The 17,036-nt window shown below is 37.6% G+C and overlaps 1 protein-coding gene across 3 annotated transcripts in view; it reads left to right on the top strand.

The window, feature by feature from the left end:
* The window catches only part of MTHFD2L (methylenetetrahydrofolate dehydrogenase (NADP+ dependent) 2 like), a 143,870-nt gene that overhangs the window by 35,632 nt on the left and 91,202 nt on the right, over nt 1–17,036 (top strand). For all 3 annotated transcript variants that reach the window (XM_045998110.1, XM_045998112.1, XM_045998111.1), the window contains 2 exons: nt 11,268–11,420; nt 12,566–12,673. In XM_045998110.1, the coding sequence (XP_045854066.1) occupies nt 11,268–11,420; nt 12,566–12,673 (261 nt within the window). The remainder of the gene's footprint in view (nt 1–11,267; nt 11,421–12,565; nt 12,674–17,036) is intronic.

Raw genomic sequence — 17,036 nt, 5'->3', positions numbered from 1 at the left:
AGGCTGCTACTTCTCTGCCATCTTGACTCCCACCTATTTTTAACTTTTTATGAATACACAGCATATAGTAATTTATGGCATGCTGCTAAAGCAGTACATGGAGGAAATACATAGTATCTATATACTTAATGATACCTACCTTAGAAAAGAAGAAAGATCCCAAATCAACCTCAGCTTCTGCCTTAAGATACTAGAAAAAAAGAACAAGTTAAAGATAAAGGAAAGACAAGTATGAAAATAATAAAGACCAAAGCAGAAATTAATAAAATAGAAAACAAATAGTGAAGAAAATGAATGAAAAGGTAAATTGATCAAGGAAAGAAAAAGATACAAGTTATCAATATCAGGAATGAGAGAGGTGACATCACACAGATTCCAAGGCAATTTAAAAGATAAAAGGGAACTTTTTGCCAAGTAATTTGACAACTTTGATGAAGTGAACAACACACACTGCCAAGGCCCATTCAAGAAGTAGGTAATGTGGGGCACCTGGGTGGCTCAAAAGTTCCTTAGGCATCTATCTTTGGCTCAGGTGGTGATCCCAGTGTCCTGGGATCCAATGCCATATCGGGCTCCCTGCCCAGCCGGGAGCCTCCTTCTCCCTCTTCAACACCCCCATGCTTGCGTTCCCTCTCTTGCTATCTCTCTCTGTCATAAATAAATAAAATCTTTAAAAAAAAGTAGATAACATGATTAATTCTATTAAAAAGTTGATTTTGCAGTTAAAATTAATTCCACAAAGAGAGCTCCATATTCAGTTGGCTTCACTGGTGAATTCTATGAAATATTTAAGGAAAAATAACGCTAAAAAGGAAGGAATACTTCTGAACTCATTATGTGAGGCCACTATTACCCTGATACCAAAAACCAGGCAAAAACATTGCAAAAATGGAAAGCCACAGACCAGTATCCTTTATGAAGATAAATGTAAAAGATATTAACAAAATCTAACAAAATCTAGTAATATATAAAGGGGATCATTCCTTATGACCAAATGGGTTTTATTCCAGGAATGCAACATTGCTTTAAAATTAGGAAATCAAACATGTATTTAATCACATTAACAAATTAAATATGAATAATCATATTCATATGATATGAATATCATATGATATTGATCATCTCAATAGATAGATAAAATATTTGGTAAGACATCATTGATTTCTGATAAAAGGTCATCATAAAATTAATAATAAAAGGGAATGTCCTCAAACTGATTAAGGGGCATGTGTGAAAAATTTACAGCTAACATAGCTGATTATGAAAGACTGAATGTTTTCCTCCTGTGATCAGGAAGAAGTCAAGGATATCTGTTTAACATTGTACTCGAAATTCTAAGCAGCACAATAAGGCAAGAAGAAGGAAAAATCAGGTAATACGACTGTCTATGTGTAAAATGCATTGGAATCTAGGGAAAAAAAAGACTACTAATACTACTAATAAGTGATTTTAGCAAAGTTGGAAGATACAAGATTAATACGAAAAATGCAACTAACATTTTGTGTATTAGCATCAAACGTCAGGTTTTGAAATGAAAAAAATTTAAATAACATCAAAAAATGAAATCATTAAGCATAAATTTTATAAAAGATGGGAAAAACCTGTACATCAAAAACTGCAGAACATTCCTAAGAGAAATTAAATAAAACCTAAACAAATGGATCGATACATCATGTTCATGGACTGGAAGACTAAATGTTGTTAAAATGTCAATTACTTTTACATTTATTTGTAGGTTCAAGGCAGTATCAAACAAAATCCCATCATACTTTTTTGTAGCAGTAGACAATCAGTGTCAAATTCATATAGAAATACAAAATACGTAGAATAGCTGAAACAACTTTGAAGATGAGTAACATGGTTGGAAGATTATTACCACTACCCAATTTGAAAATTTTAATCAAAAATCTTAAAAGGTACAAACCTCCAGTTACAAAATAAGTCATGGGTATATGATGTGCAGCGTGTACTAAAATTAATAATACAAGGGGCGCCTGGGTGGCTCAGTGGGTAAAACACTCTGCTTTCGGCTCAGGTTATGATCCTGGGGTCCTGGGATCGAGCCCTGCATCAGGCTCTCTGCTCAGCTGGGAGCCTGCTTCCTCCTCTCTCTCTGCCTGCTTGTCTTTCTACTTGGGATCTATCTCTGTCAAATAAATAAATAAAATCTTTAAAAAAATACTATATTGCATATATGAAAGTTACTAATAGTAGATCTTGAAAGTTCTCATCATAAGAAAAAATGTAACTGTATAGTGATGGATTTTAACTAGATTTGTTGTGGTGATCATTTTGCAATATATGCAAATATCAAACCATGTTGTATACCTGAAACTAATATAATGTTAGAGTTTAATTATACCTTAATAGAAACAAATTTTAAAATAGACTATAAAGAGAAAATATTTGCAAGGCATGTATCTGACACATAGGAATATACAGAATATATGAAGAGCTCTCAACCATCTCTGTCAAGAAAATAAAAACAACCTAACTGAGAAAAGCCAACTTCTAGCCAGAGTAATGTAAGTCCTTTTGTCCTAACCACAAGAAAAAGCTGAACAAACTGAAAATCAATCCTTTTCTTGACCATCAGAGAACTGAGGGTGTAGGGCAAACCACCATCCCAAAATCTGAAGAGAGGCGAATACAGAGTCACAACCAAGATCTACTGACATTGAACCGAAGCTACTGGAGCTATACACTAATACCTTAAAGTGGCTCTTAAATGGAATTTTGATGAGCTTTTGGAGGCCAAATTATGCTAGTGTAACAGTGGGAAACTCCTGTGCCCATAGTTTTGGGTGTGGCAGCAAAAAATCACAAGGTGTGACAAAAGGCAAATGAAAACAGTCTGAAGGGACAAAACAAGCATCAGAACCGACACAGATTTTGGAATTATTGGACAGGGCATTTAAAGTAACTGTGATTCGGGGTGCCTGGGTGGCTCAGTGGGTTAAAGCCTCTGCCTTCGGCTCAGGTCATGATCCCCGGGTCCTGGGATCGAGCCCCACATCGGGCTCTCTGGTCCGCGGGGAGCCTGCTTCCTCCTCTCTCTCTGCCTGCCTAGTTGTGATTTCTCTCTGTCAAATAAATAAAATATTAAAAAAAAAAAGTAACTGTGATTCATATATTAAGGGGTCTAATGGAAAGAGTAGAATGCAAGAATAGATGGGCAAGGAAATCAGAGAGATGGAAACTCTCAGAAAGAATCAAAAAGAAATTCTAGAAATCAAAGCTACTCTAACAGAAGAATGCTTTGATGGGTTCAGTTGTAGACTGGACAGGTCAAGGATAATATGCTTGAGAACATGCCAGGAGAAACGTCTCAAACTGAAATGCAAAGAAATTAAAAAAAAAGAAGGGGGAACCCCAGAGCATCCAAGAATTGTAGGACATTTTCAAAAGGTGTAGCACTCATGCAATTGGAATACCAAGAGAAGAGAGAAACAGAGCAAAAGAAAGATTTGAAGTAATAATGGCTAAGACTTTGCAAAATTAAAGACAGACACCAAACCCAGAGAACACCAAGCAGGATAAGTACCAAAAATGGTCAAAACATTTGAACAGACACTTCACCACAGAAGAAATAATTACATGAATAGATACTCAATATAAGTAGTTATTAGAGAAATTCAAATGGAAACTGTAATAAGATACTATTAAACTATTGAACAGTTAAAATGGCTGAAATGAGGAAGACTACTGACCATACCATATATTAGTGAGGAGGTGTTGCTGGTAGGAATGCAAAATGGTTCCCTTTGAAAATAATTTGGTCATGTCTTAGAAAGTTAAATGTATATCCATTATATGGTGTAGCCATTTCATGTCTACATATTTACCTAAAAGAAAAGCAAACACATATTAATATGAAGACTTATATATGAATGCTCATAGAAGCTTTATTTCCTTACAGTTCTGGAGGCTAAAAATCTGAAGTCAGTACTAGCATGGTCAGAGTTGGTGAGAGCTCTCTTCCTGGCTTTTGGACAGTCCCCTTTTCTTCTTCTGTGTCCTCACAGGGTGGAGAAAGAAAGCAAAATCTCTTATATCTCTTTTTATAAGGGCACCAATTTCATCCTGAGGGTTCCACCCTGATAACCTCATCTAAACCTAATTACTTCCCAAAGGCCCCATCTCCAAATACTGTTACATTAGGATTGGGGGCTTCAACATATACATTCTGGAGGGATATAACAAGTGGTTACTGGTGGTTGGAGGTTAGGGGACAGGAAAGAGGGACAAAAAGGGATTTGAGGAAATTCCAGATTGGTGAATGTGCTCACTGATTGTGTTGATGGTTTCACAGTTATATACATATATCAAAGCTTATCAAATTATACACTTTAAATATACATAGTCTATTATATTCAAATATTCTTAAATAAAACTATGGTTTAAAAAAGCAGATCTTTTAGGAATACAAATAAATGCAATAAAACTATGTAGAAAGGAAGTCAAGGGAATGATAAGCACAGAATGTAGAATGAAGTTCCCATTATGTTGGAGCAGGAAAAGGGATGGCTTAGTGGATGTATTGTGTGCTTGAATAGAGATTGCTATCAAGGCCATAACTTCTGTTTTGGGTGGTGGATTTGCATATGCCTAGCTTATTATGAAAAATAATTTATTATTTAAAATCAGGCCATGCTTGAACCAATATTGAAGTTGTGTCACAAGCCATGAATCATGATGTAACCAATTTCTGTATTTGAGGCTCACTCAAAGAAAAAGAGGCCAGATTTCAAACAGAGTATTTTGTTCAAATCGTTTGTGACGTCATTTGATTGTTTACATAGAAACAAAGCCATCTCTGTGATAGCATGTTCTCACTTTAAAAAAAAAATTTTTTTCTAACAGACCATTTTTATCAAATTATATGCAAGGCGAACAAAGAAGACAATTCTCCTGCATGTGGTTATGTTAACCAAGTGGTGGCAGCACTGAGCAGTGATTTTTTTTTTTTTTTAAATCCTAATGGTTTATAGTGGAAGCTGAGCAAATTATTTTGATGTGATTTACATATTAGTAGGATTGGTTGGTCCCTGTAGCCACATATGTATCTCCTTATTTATTCCCAGTGGAAGCCATCCCAAGGTCACCAAGACCTATAGAATTATCTCTTTTTGAGCAATTGCTCTCATAACCAGGTTATATCATGTAAGTCAAGATGCCTGACTACTCAAAGTATCTTCAAGATCCAGAATTTCCTGGAACCACTGTGATCACTTCTTTTCATTTTCATTTTTTTTTTCTTTTTCCCTTACCATGATGTTCTAATTTATTTTTTGAGTGCATTCTACGTTGATAAAGAATTACCAAAATCAAAAGGCCCTTTGAAACATCTGAATATTTCTTTGTAGAAAGTTTTTTAAAAGATCTGTTTGTATGCTTGCCTTCTGACCCTCTTTATTCATTTACCAGTTCAAACAAGATGTGCTGATCTCTGTATAACTCTGTGCCAGACACTAGGGGAAAGATGTAGTTCGGACACGGGTGAGACCAACGGCTCTTGAAAAGTTTGCAAGCGAGGTCACCCAAACACATCTCTTCTTTTCCCTTGTGTGTTAGAGAAACTCATCAGAACAGACATGCTCGCTCATCTGAGCCTCTATAGAATATACACTGCTTGGAGTGTAGTGTAGTACTTTTGACAGAAGTCACTGTGTCTAGTGCCTGGGAAACCAAGGGCTTAAACCAGGGCAACTTTTGGATTTCCACGTACTCTTTAGGTCACTTATGAGAATTACGAAGGGCAAAGGCAGCAGCCTTTGTGTTGTGTATAGGTTCCCACTTCCCACTAATTTGGTTTTTTCACAGCCTTTAAAATAGGTCAGCCTAGGAATGTCCTGCAAATTTTCTGTGGCTATAGGAGAGAGACTAAGGAAGGGTGGAGGGCAGTCAGGTTCACCCCTCTCTGGCCTAGACAACACCTCCCATATTTGGGGGTGGAGTAGCAGAGTGAGATTGGACTCACTTCCCATTCCCTTTTCGTCTCCTCGCTCCTCAGTGATGAAACCGATCTTAAATGATGTTGAGCAAGTACTTAGCACCTGGTAAATATTTTCTGTCTCGAAACCTTGATGTGGAACCCAAAGGATTTAAATATTTCTTATTGACTTGAGAGCAGGAAACACAGCTTCCAGAAGTATCCCCCTTATTTACTCCTACAAAATAATTAACTCATTAAGAGACGATAGCTAAATAATTTGATCAGGAAGACATTGATTCCATTAGAATGTAAGCTCCAGGGGGTAAAAATTTTGTCTGTGTGGTTCGCTATGTATCCTAAATCTTTAGAACAATATTCGGCACACGGTAGACACCCAGTAAATATTTGTTGAGTGAATAAATGAACACATTTTCAAGGGCCTATATTCATCTTCAGAGTGTGGACTTTATCTTTAAGCACAAAACTTTGCCTTAAATTTCTGACTTTTCAAGTCCTGAAAGGAAGAAATCAATAAAGAACAAACAAACATGAGTATTTTACTTCAGCTTTATACTGGAAGACTTGAAAATGCCAGTTACTTAACAATGTTGATGCACAGATACTGACAAAGATTTTAATGAAAGCAACTTTGGTTTTTTATTATGTTTTTAAAGGATGGATGTCAGAGGTTGTAGAAGGATCATACATCTTTTCCTTATGGTGGCCTGTTCTAATTGTTCCTGGTTGTCCCCTGATTTTGTCTAGTTTCTTTCTATGAGTCAATAATGATAGTAATCATTTATGCAACAAATATTTATCGAGTCCCTCTTGTTGCAGGCCCTGTTCTTTGTGGTAGGAATACATCAGGGCAAGAAAGACAAAAAGACAAAAATTTCTATCCTTGTGGAGTAGCAGGAGAGATGGACAATGGAAAATAAGTGTAATAAATATCCGTTTATACTTATTAGAAGTTGATGGGCTGTGAGAAAAAGAGGAGAGCATAGTAAAGGGCATCAACATGTTGGGGAATGGTTGTATTTTTGTTTCTTCAACATTTTATTATGAAAAATTTCAAACATACAGAAGAGTTAAAAGAATGGTACAGAGAACACCCATATAATCTCAACTGAGATTCCATAATTGTTAACATGTTATTTTGCTTTTTCACACACCTATGCATTTTTTCATTCATCAATCTTGTTTCTGAAGCATTTAAAGGTAAGAACACACAATGTGTCCCTAAAACTTCAGCGCACGTATCATTAACTACAGATCAATATGCATGTTTTTAGGTGAAATTTATGTTGCATTGAAATGCACACATCTTAAAGGTACTATTTCTTAAGTCTTAAAAAATGTAAACTCTCATGTAAATTAAACCCCTATCAGAATAACAAGTGTTTTGTTTTGTTTTGTTTATGAATTGAGAGAGTTTTCTCATGTTCCTTTCCAGTCAGTCCCTGTACCTGCCTTCATCCTCATTCCTAGGGAACAGCTGATCTGTTTTTTGTTTTTTTGTATTTTTTTCTTTTCCCACATGCATGTTGCCCATTTGAATGCCTGCTTATGTATTAAACTCATTTTTAAAAAACTGAGTTATTTTCTTTTTAAGATTTAGTTTTGAGAGTTCTTTATATATCTGGATACAAGTTCTTTGTCAGGTACAGATTTTGCAAATATTTTGTCCCAGTCTATGCCTTAATATTTGTTTTGTTAATGGTGTCTTTTGATGGGCCTAAGATTTTAATGCTTCTGAAGTTGAATTGATCAGTTTTTTTCTTTTGTGCTTTATGTTTTGTATTCTAAGAAAACTTTGCCTGTATCTAGCACACAAATTAGAGTTTTCACCCAGAAACTATTCAGTTTTAGCTTTTATGTTTAGATTTATAATCCATTTGTAATAAAATTTTCTGTATTTTCTAAAGTAGAGATTACGGTTCAGTTCCCCTCCACCCCCCAATATGGCTTTCAAGTTGTTCAAGTACTTTTTGTTGAAGAGATTTTCCTTTCTCCATTGAATTGCTTTAGTATCTTTGTAAAAAATTAGATGACTGTATAAGTGTGAATCTAAAGCTGGGCTCTTTATTCTGTTCCACTGATGTATTTGCCTGTCCCTACACCAGTACCACACCATCCTGATCGCTGTATCTGTGTAGCGAGTGTTGAAGTCAGGTATTGTGAGTCCTCCAACCTGACTCACTCTCAAGATTGCTTTGGATTTTCCTGTACCTGGTCATATAAATTTTAGAATCAGTCAGCCTCTACCAAAAACCTCATAGAATTATGATTGAGATTACATTGAAGCTATTGATCAATTTGGAAGAATTGACAACACTATTGAATCCTTCAGTCCGTGAACACAACAGCATGCCTTCCATTTACTTAGGTATCTGTCAGTGATGTTTTCTAGTTCTCATTGTAGAGGTCACCCTCAAACTTTAAAAATTTACTCCTGGGGCGCCTGGGTGGCTCAGTGGGTTAAGCCTCTGCCTTTGGCTCGGGTCATGATTCTAGGGTCCTGGGATTGAGCCCCGCATCAGGCTCTTCACTCAGCGGGGAGCCTGCTTCCTCCTCTCTCTCTGCCTGCCTCTCTGCCTCCTTGAGATCTCTGTCTGTCAAATAAATAAATAAAATCTTTAAAAAAAATTTACTCCTAAGTGTGTTATGATTGGTAAACTATTGTAAGATGTATTTTTCACATTTCATTTTTAAGTAGTCACTCCTTATATACGGAAATACAATAGATTTTTTAAAAAAGATTTTATTTATTTATTTGTCAGAGAGAGAGAGACAGGGCACAAGTTGGGGGAACAGTAGGTAGAGGGAGAAGCCGACGCCCTGCTTAGCAAGGAGCCCAGTGCGGGACTCAATCCCGGGACCCTGGGATCATGACCTGAGCCGAAGGCAGAGGCTTCACCGACAGAGCCACCCATGTGTCCCAACAATTGATTTTTTGTATTGATTTTGACTTTGTACTCTATGGTCTTGCAAAATCCACTTTATCCGTTCTTTTGTTTTTTAAATTTTTTAGGATATTCTGCATTAATAATCATGCCGTCTGTGGCTAGGATGTTTCAGTTCTTCCTTTCTGATCTTAGGCCTCTTTTTTCTCTTCCTTGTATTCTCACATTACATGTCTAAGATCTCCAGTAAAACACCGGATAGAAATGGTGGGAGTGGACACTCTTGTCTTCTTTTCTTGAGAAAAAAGATTCATTATTTCATTATTAAGTATAAGTTAGCTGTAAGTTTTGTTGTTTTTTTTCTTTTTTTTTAAAGATTTTATTTATTGGGGCGCCTGGGTGGCTCAGTGGGTTAAAGCCTCTGCCTTCGGCTCAGGTCATGATCCCAGGGTTCTGGGATCCAGCCCCACGTTGGGCTCTCTGCTCAGTGGGGAGCCTGCTTCCTCCTCTCTCTCTGCCTGCCTCTCTGTCTACTTGTGATCTCTGTCTGTCAAATAAATAAATAAAATCTTTAAAAAAAAAGAGTTTATTTATTTATTTGAGAGAGGGAGAGAGAGCAAGGGAGAGAAAAAGAGCAGGGGGAGGGGGAGAGGGAGACTCCCCACTGAGCACAGAGCCCAACGAGGGACTTGATGCCAGGACTCTAGCATCATGACCTGAGCCAAAGGTAGATGCTCAACTGACTGAGCCACCCAGGCGCCCTGCAGGTTTTTTTGTAAGTGCCTATCACATTGAGGACTTCACGTTTTGCTTTGCCTTTGCTGAACCACAGGTGCAATCTCTGCGTCATTCTCTGAGCCTTGATGGGCTTCTTGGAGTTTTTCTCATGTGTGTGTTGTTCAGGGGTAAGAGAATTGGGCAGAATTTATAGATAACACTTTGAGGCTCTACTCTATGCCTTCTCCTTTTCTGAATATATCCTTCTATTTTCAGCTGCTGTGATAGCCTCAAACTTTGTGCCTTGCTTCCTTAAGTACGTAGGACCACAGATGTCTATCCAAGTTCTAACTTTCCTGTGTCTAGGAAAGCCTCCAAAATGGGAAACTCTCTGAGTGCCATTCCTGTCTTTCAGATGCCCAGATCTGTCTGTGTCTAGTGAGTCCCCAGTGTTTTCTGGATAACTTTTTTAAAAATAGCAGCAATAGGGCTATACTTTGAGATGCATTTTGTGGTGTGCCTGGGTGGCTCAGTCGTTAACGTCTGCATCAGCAACTGTTGATTGTTCACAAAGACCCAATTTCTGTATGAACATAATTTGGATTATTACCGGTGTGTCTGTAAGAGACTTTGGAGTTTCATGCTGGCAAATTGAATTTAAAGTAAAACGGCGGTAGTACCCCGTTTAGAATACAGAAGATCGAAGGTGCAAGGCACAGCTCTTTGAGAACAATTTTAACTTGGGCTTTGATAATGTTCTTACAGATTATATCTAAATGACACCCATTGTGTGATGAACAAAGAAACTTTTATGTAGCAGATAATACCTTTATTTCAGTATATTAGGCACATGGGCTCATTGTAGGGGTCGAGGGAAGCTTTATTACTTCTACTTATTACTTTTCAAAATGAAATGATGATTGGCATTTCCTATCTCTTTTGATTAGTTATTTGATTATATTTGATTAGTTATATATATATTTTATATTTATATATATTTTATATTTATATATATTTTATATTTATATATTATATATGAATATTATATATATATTTTTTTATATTATAAATATTATATATATTTATAATATAAATATATTATATATATATTTGATTAGTTATTACTCTTATTATAATTTTTTCCTTCCAAATAGAAAACCAAAATGGTATTTTTGGAGATCAGTGTGCTAGTGCTTCAGACAAAGGAGGTGTGTGTGTGTGTGTGTGTGTGTGTGTATGTGTCTGTGTGATTTGCTTTTTTGTTACGTCATCTGGTAGGAAGTTAGGCACATTCATGATGTTATGATTATTTTAATACCAACAAAGCCCTTTTAATCTGTAATGCTGGAAATATTTAATAGAAGCCTATTCACGGAAATGTCCTGTATGGGAAAAACATAGATTTAAACCGCTAAGTAGGTAAACTTGTTGAGGCAAAGATTTAGGACCTGGCTGTTTCCAGTTTTCATTGGCTTTGTTTTATTTCACCCATTTTCCCCTCTCACCACACCAGCCCTAAACCCTTGCGGTGGTTAATTACAGCCGTCAGCCAAGCACACTTTGGCTTACTATTTTGGTGGAAAGGATAAGGACAGAGTAATGATTTTACACCTTTCCTGAAGCCAGATCATGATGTGGGTCTTCAGATTTCAAGGGAAGACTTCCAAATAAAGGACCATTTTAAAGTTAGACCAATTTTATTTACGTTTCAGACCATGTGGACGAGCGAACCGTGTGCAATGGAATTGCCCCTGAAAAAGATGTGGATGGATTTCATATCATCAACATCGGAAGGCTGTGCCTTGACCAGCATTCTCTCATACCTGCCGCTGCCGGTGCTGTTTGGGAAATAATCAAGAGGACAGGTTGGTACCTTGAGGTCCACGGGAGCATTTGTGCAGTGTCCCGACAGACCGTTTCCCTACCGCGTGAAAGAAAATGACAAGCCGTAAAACCTCAGTCCGTAGAAAGCTGTAAAGTTTTAGACGTCAAAGAGTAATCCAAAATTGAATAAAATGAGGAGTGCATGCCAGGTTACAGGTAACTGCCATTGTACCGTGTAGGAGTGAATTTTCCCAAGAGTAGGTTTGTCTCCCTCCTTTTAAATTATACACTTAATGTGCATTTTCCAAAATGAATTGTGGTTTTCCTTACCTTTAAAACCAAAATGTGATGATCATATTGGAGCCATTTCTAATGATCTAGGTTTTTACTAAAGGCATTTGTATTTGAATTATGCTCTAAATACAGTAATACTCCCTCGGACCCTTGAGGTGTATAGAGAGACGTTTGTCTCTACTTTAATTAATTCCATACTGCCTTTATGTTTGTGATTGTCCTGCCTCCCTTTACTGTCCCTTCTGTTCCTGACCGCGTCTTCTCCTTACATCTTCTGGGATGGATCCTAACACCATCCTCTTAGGACATTACTACTTGTAAAAACCTTAATTCTAACTTCTTCATTTTATGTACAAAGCAATTGTGCCCAAAGAAAGTAGAGTGTGTTATATCTGAAAATTTTATCTTTCCTACCTTTGTGAGTCCCTGAAGTTCAGTATCTCTTTCCGATGGGGTAAAGGGCATGAGCTTTGTTAAAAAAAAATAATAATAATAATACACTTTTCCTCCACTTCATTTTGTTCCAGATTTGCTGAAAATTCAATTGCCAATTAAGCTCAACATTGTTGTACTTTGCTTACTTTATAATTAGTAGTTAATATATTTTAAGTCTTTTCATGTCTAACTCTTCATGTGAATCTCCATGTTGAAAAGTTATTTAATGGCAACTTGAAAGTGTAGTTTTTTAACGAGGACAGTTACAGAGGAAGTGACGAATCTGTGAAGCGTAAAAAGGATATTCACAAATAACGAATGTGGCACATTACCGAGAAGCCACACAATAAAGCAGATTTAATTAGAAGTTTTTAAAGAATGTTTTAGTTGGCTGTTCAGGTGTTTAATCTGCTTCTTCTTGTTGATTCTTCATTTAAATCAAACTCTATGTTTTAAGGAATTGAAACATTTGGGAAAAACGTGGTTGTAGCTGGAAGATCCAAGAATGTAGGGATGCCCATCGCCATGCTTTTACACACTGATGGAGAGCACGAACGGCCGGGAGGTAGGTCGGGCCTTGATTCCATATATTCTTGTGATTTTCTTCGTTCTTAAAATTGAGTCAGATGCTTGGAAATGTGACTTGGCATATTCGTGGATTTATGCAAATAAAGGCTTCCCTCCTCCTTCATCTAGTGACATGAGCACCTTGAAAATGAAAACAAGAATTGCTGGAAATATATGGCCCTTTTGTCCCTATTACTATTATTTTGGCCAGATACACTTTCTTTAAATAATTGACAATATGAACATAAAGAAAAGTAGAAAGCCACTGAATACCTAACAGTCACGTTGTCAGTAGACTTCTGCATGCTTGCACACACACAGACACTCACACTGGTGTGTAGAAATAGAGATTTCCTACCATTATTAACCTCGGTGAATTCCAGTGTCTTGATCTTAAATTTTTAAGCGTTCCTTTTGGGATCTTTGCCGACATTAAGACACCTGGGATAATTTCTTAAGCCACAAAGTCCTATGGAAAGAGAAGCCCAGCAATGACATATCACTTACCTAAAATAATGAATGAGACTTTTGAATATTCCTTTTCCTTCCTGGGCCTAAGGATTTAAATATTGCCAGTAATCAAAATGTATGTGCGGATCACAGTAAATTAGGGCCTGACGATGACGCCAGGTAACTTCAAAAAGCTTTAGTCTTGAGGAGCTCTTTGAAAGGCCAAATCTAGTAGTATGCACACAGTTTTCATGGTGAACATCTACAGCTCTAGCGTTACTGTTCACTTCCAACTTAATCTACTAGGGTTTCTCTGTCTCTTAGGATATAATATATTGATTCATATTTGCCTTTATGCAGTAATTTCTATGGTAAACAAGTTAAAACAACCGGAAATGTTTACCTAGGTATACCGTTTTTGTTGGAAAAATTTTTTTTTTCCAAAGATTTTATTTATTTATTTGACAGAGACATAGCGAGAGAGGGAACACAAGTAGGGGGAGCGGGAGAGGGAGAAGCAGGCTTCCCATCAAGGAGGGAGCCTGATGTGGGGCTCAATTCCTGGACCTGAGATACCAGGACATGGATCCTAGGACATGGGATCCCAAGACATGGGATCATGACCTGAGCCAAAGGCAGATGCTTAATGATGGAGCCACCCAGGCACCCCTGTTGGAAGGCTTTGACTCTGTGTCAGTGTGCAAATTTTACTTCATTTTCAACATTTTATTTTATTATCGATAACATAACAAGTAGCATTATGTTGCTCCACAAGTTGTATGGTACTTTCTGATAAGTCTCTTATTTCATTCTCAGTCATTCTGGCATATATTAATATTATTTGCATTTTGCAGCTAAGAGAAATGAACTTTAGAGGGTTCGGGTGACTTACCCAGGGCCACACAAGGAAATGCTGGAACCAGAGCTGCCAGCTGGATGCTGTCTGTGTTTAGGAGGATAGACTCAGGGTCAGACCACCTCCTGCCACACCCTGTGTCCTTGGATGAGATATTTATGCCATGCAAGTCTCTACTGCCCATATCCTTAAAGTGCAAATAATATTAATATTTCCTTTGCTGGGTTAATGTGAAAAATAGATGAGATATGAACATAAAGTTCTAATTCTGGTGCCGACATAGTAAGTTAAGTACACGCTTGCTCAGTGTGAACCGTGGCTATAACTAATATTTCCGTTATATGCTTAACTCAATAATCTGTGGACATATTAACCATAATGTTTTGAATAACATGATCCAAGGCTAAGGATGTATTCTTCACCTTGGTTTGGAACTTTATTGTCTTTCTCTAGTAGGTTTTATGTTTCCTTTTTTTGGATCAAATCTAGTCTTTGCTGCAATAATTTATGTAAACGTAGAATTTATAAAGTCTGTAAAGTATTTGATTAGGAATATGACATCATACTCTTCCAAATCATACTTTCCATTGTACTTTTTCTTCCAAATGTCAGTATATTGTATGCTAAGTTCTTGAAAGTTTCCATTATCCAAAATTCCTAAGTCTAAGAAAATCAATTTATTCCTTCTTTCCCTTCTTTATGCAATTTTTAAATTAGACATCCCCTGTCATAATACATATTAACTTTATAAATACTTTATATACTTCATATTATAAAATATTCTCGTGAATGCGTGTTGAAAATTGAATGAAAGTGGAATTAGTTATAATACTGGTTACTTACAGGTCAGGTAGCTAACTTTCCATTTATTAGAGCAGCACCTAGGTGCCGTTATAATCACAGTATCTAAAACGTAGCAAATTATATTAAAAACGATGTTGGGCCATTTGCAACATGAGTGGTGTTTAATCTCATGCATATTTAATGGGACAGTGGCGACATAGATGATTAATGTAATGAATTGTTGAGAGCTGCTTACTGAAGATTTGGAGTCTGTGGGAAAGTTAATATTTCAGACGTCCCTGTCTGTTAGAGCAGTAATTATGTGCCGTGACGACATGTGCATTGTTAGCTAATGGAGATAATGAAGGGGGATTACCTCGGCAAATTCATATCTAGAGACTGTTCTGATGACACTCGCAACGTTGAGCATTCAGCTCACACTGTCTTTCTTTGCCAGAAGAGATTCAGAACCCCAGTGATTCATTTGTGTCTTAAAGCCAAAGATAATCGTACGAGAAGAAAAATGGCCATACTGTAATTTAGCTTGATGAATATGTTTCTACTCTTGGCCAGCTTTGAGTCCTGATTATTTAGGACATCAATCCCAGCTGTTTGGTGAGAAAGAGCTTCTTTTAATTCCTCAAAGGCTTGAAATATTTAAAGGACTGAGAAATTGCTCAAATCTTGAGGCCAAGAGTAGTGCTAAAGCTTGACCCAGCGGGATTCTGCAGGGAGATTATCTTCCGCTGAGGACATGGCATCACAGAAGGCTTTGTGGAGGACATGGAATGCGAGTCACTCTGTGTAGTTTACAGAGAGCAGGTGAGAGGTGGTTCCTATCTTTCAAGAGCATATAGTCTTGGTGGTGAAGGGGGACGTTGATACAGAGGTACACAATATTCTTGTAGGGGTGTTTTAAATTATAAATATTCAGTGGCATGAAGTAAAATTCGCCATCTCTAAGCCAACATTGCACTTGCTTCGGGAAGCCCGTGGCTACTTCCGGGGACGTGAAGATACTGACAATGCAGAATCTCTTCTCTCGAGCTCCGCTCTGTGTGAGGATGTTCGAGTGCAGCTGTGACCGCCTACCTAGAGGACACTGTGACTTCTTTAACTTCATTGTGTGTGGCAGCCTACCCAGGTTCACCTTTTTTTCACAATGGAAGCTGAATGCCGTTGGTCTCAGCCCAGTGTCTTTATTTTTAGCTTTACTGTGAGGAAATAAGAGAGACATTCTTGAGTTTCTCTAACACAGAACTTCCTACAAGATAACAAAGTACCATAATGACCAGGTGTTAAGATTACTACTTGTCACCAAAAGAATACAGAATCTGATTTTATTTCAAGGTTTTTTTAGAGTCGGTGTTTTTCTGCGTATTTTATATTCTTATGGAGGACATCGCATCTAGACAGATTCCCCCAAAATTGTCACGACATGTAGTTACATGCTCCTCCTCTGGCTGAAAGGTTGTGGTATCATTGCAGTTCCTACACTGATGCAGGGACTTTTTCTTTTTTTAAAGATTTATTTATTTGAGAGAGCCAGAGAGAGAGAACACATTTGTGTGAACGGAGAGGCAGGGCGGGGGAGGGGGGATGGGCAGAGGGAGAAGATTAGAGTCCCAAGCAGACTCCCCGCTGAGTGTGGACCTGATGTCCAGCTTGATCTCACGTCCCTGAGATCATGACCTGAGCTGAAACAAAGAGTCGGATGCGCAAGCTCCCCTCTACAGGGACTTTTTCAAATAGCATTTGAAAGGGACAGCAAGCTGATTATGCTTAGAGTTCTATGGGCTCAGGGGTCTTCTTCATTTCACTCAGACAACATGCATTCAGTACTTAATTCTCTTGTGAAATGCTGCGGGAAAGACTGGTAGAAAAGACTTAGGTCTCTGTGTCTGGAAGATGACAGTCTGCATCTGCAGAGTTCATCTCTGGACACTGTTTTCTCCAAACACGGCTTCTGCAGTGGGGTTCAGCTTTTAAATTCCAGCTGCCCTTCTGCTGCACCTTTCTGCGCATCAGGTCATTTCTGTTCAAGGGGCAGGCTGTGTGAATGGAAAACCATAAGACGTTTGGTCAAGAGAATGCCCTTCCAAAATTGAACCAGGAAGAAATTGACAACCTGAATAGACCGATATCTAGTAATGAGATTGAAGCAGTGATCAAAAACCTCCCAAAAAACAAGAGCCCAGGACCTGACGGATTCCCTGGGGAATTCTACCAAACTTTCAAAGAAGAAATAACACCAATTCTCCTGAAGCTGTTC

Source organism: Meles meles, chromosome 2, assembly GCF_922984935.1.
Source record: "Meles meles chromosome 2, mMelMel3.1 paternal haplotype, whole genome shotgun sequence".
In the NCBI taxonomy this organism is placed as follows: Eukaryota; Metazoa; Chordata; class Mammalia; order Carnivora; family Mustelidae; genus Meles; species Meles meles.
The sequence above is the reverse complement of the archived record's forward strand: the minus strand, read 5'-3'. Positions and strand labels throughout refer to the sequence as shown.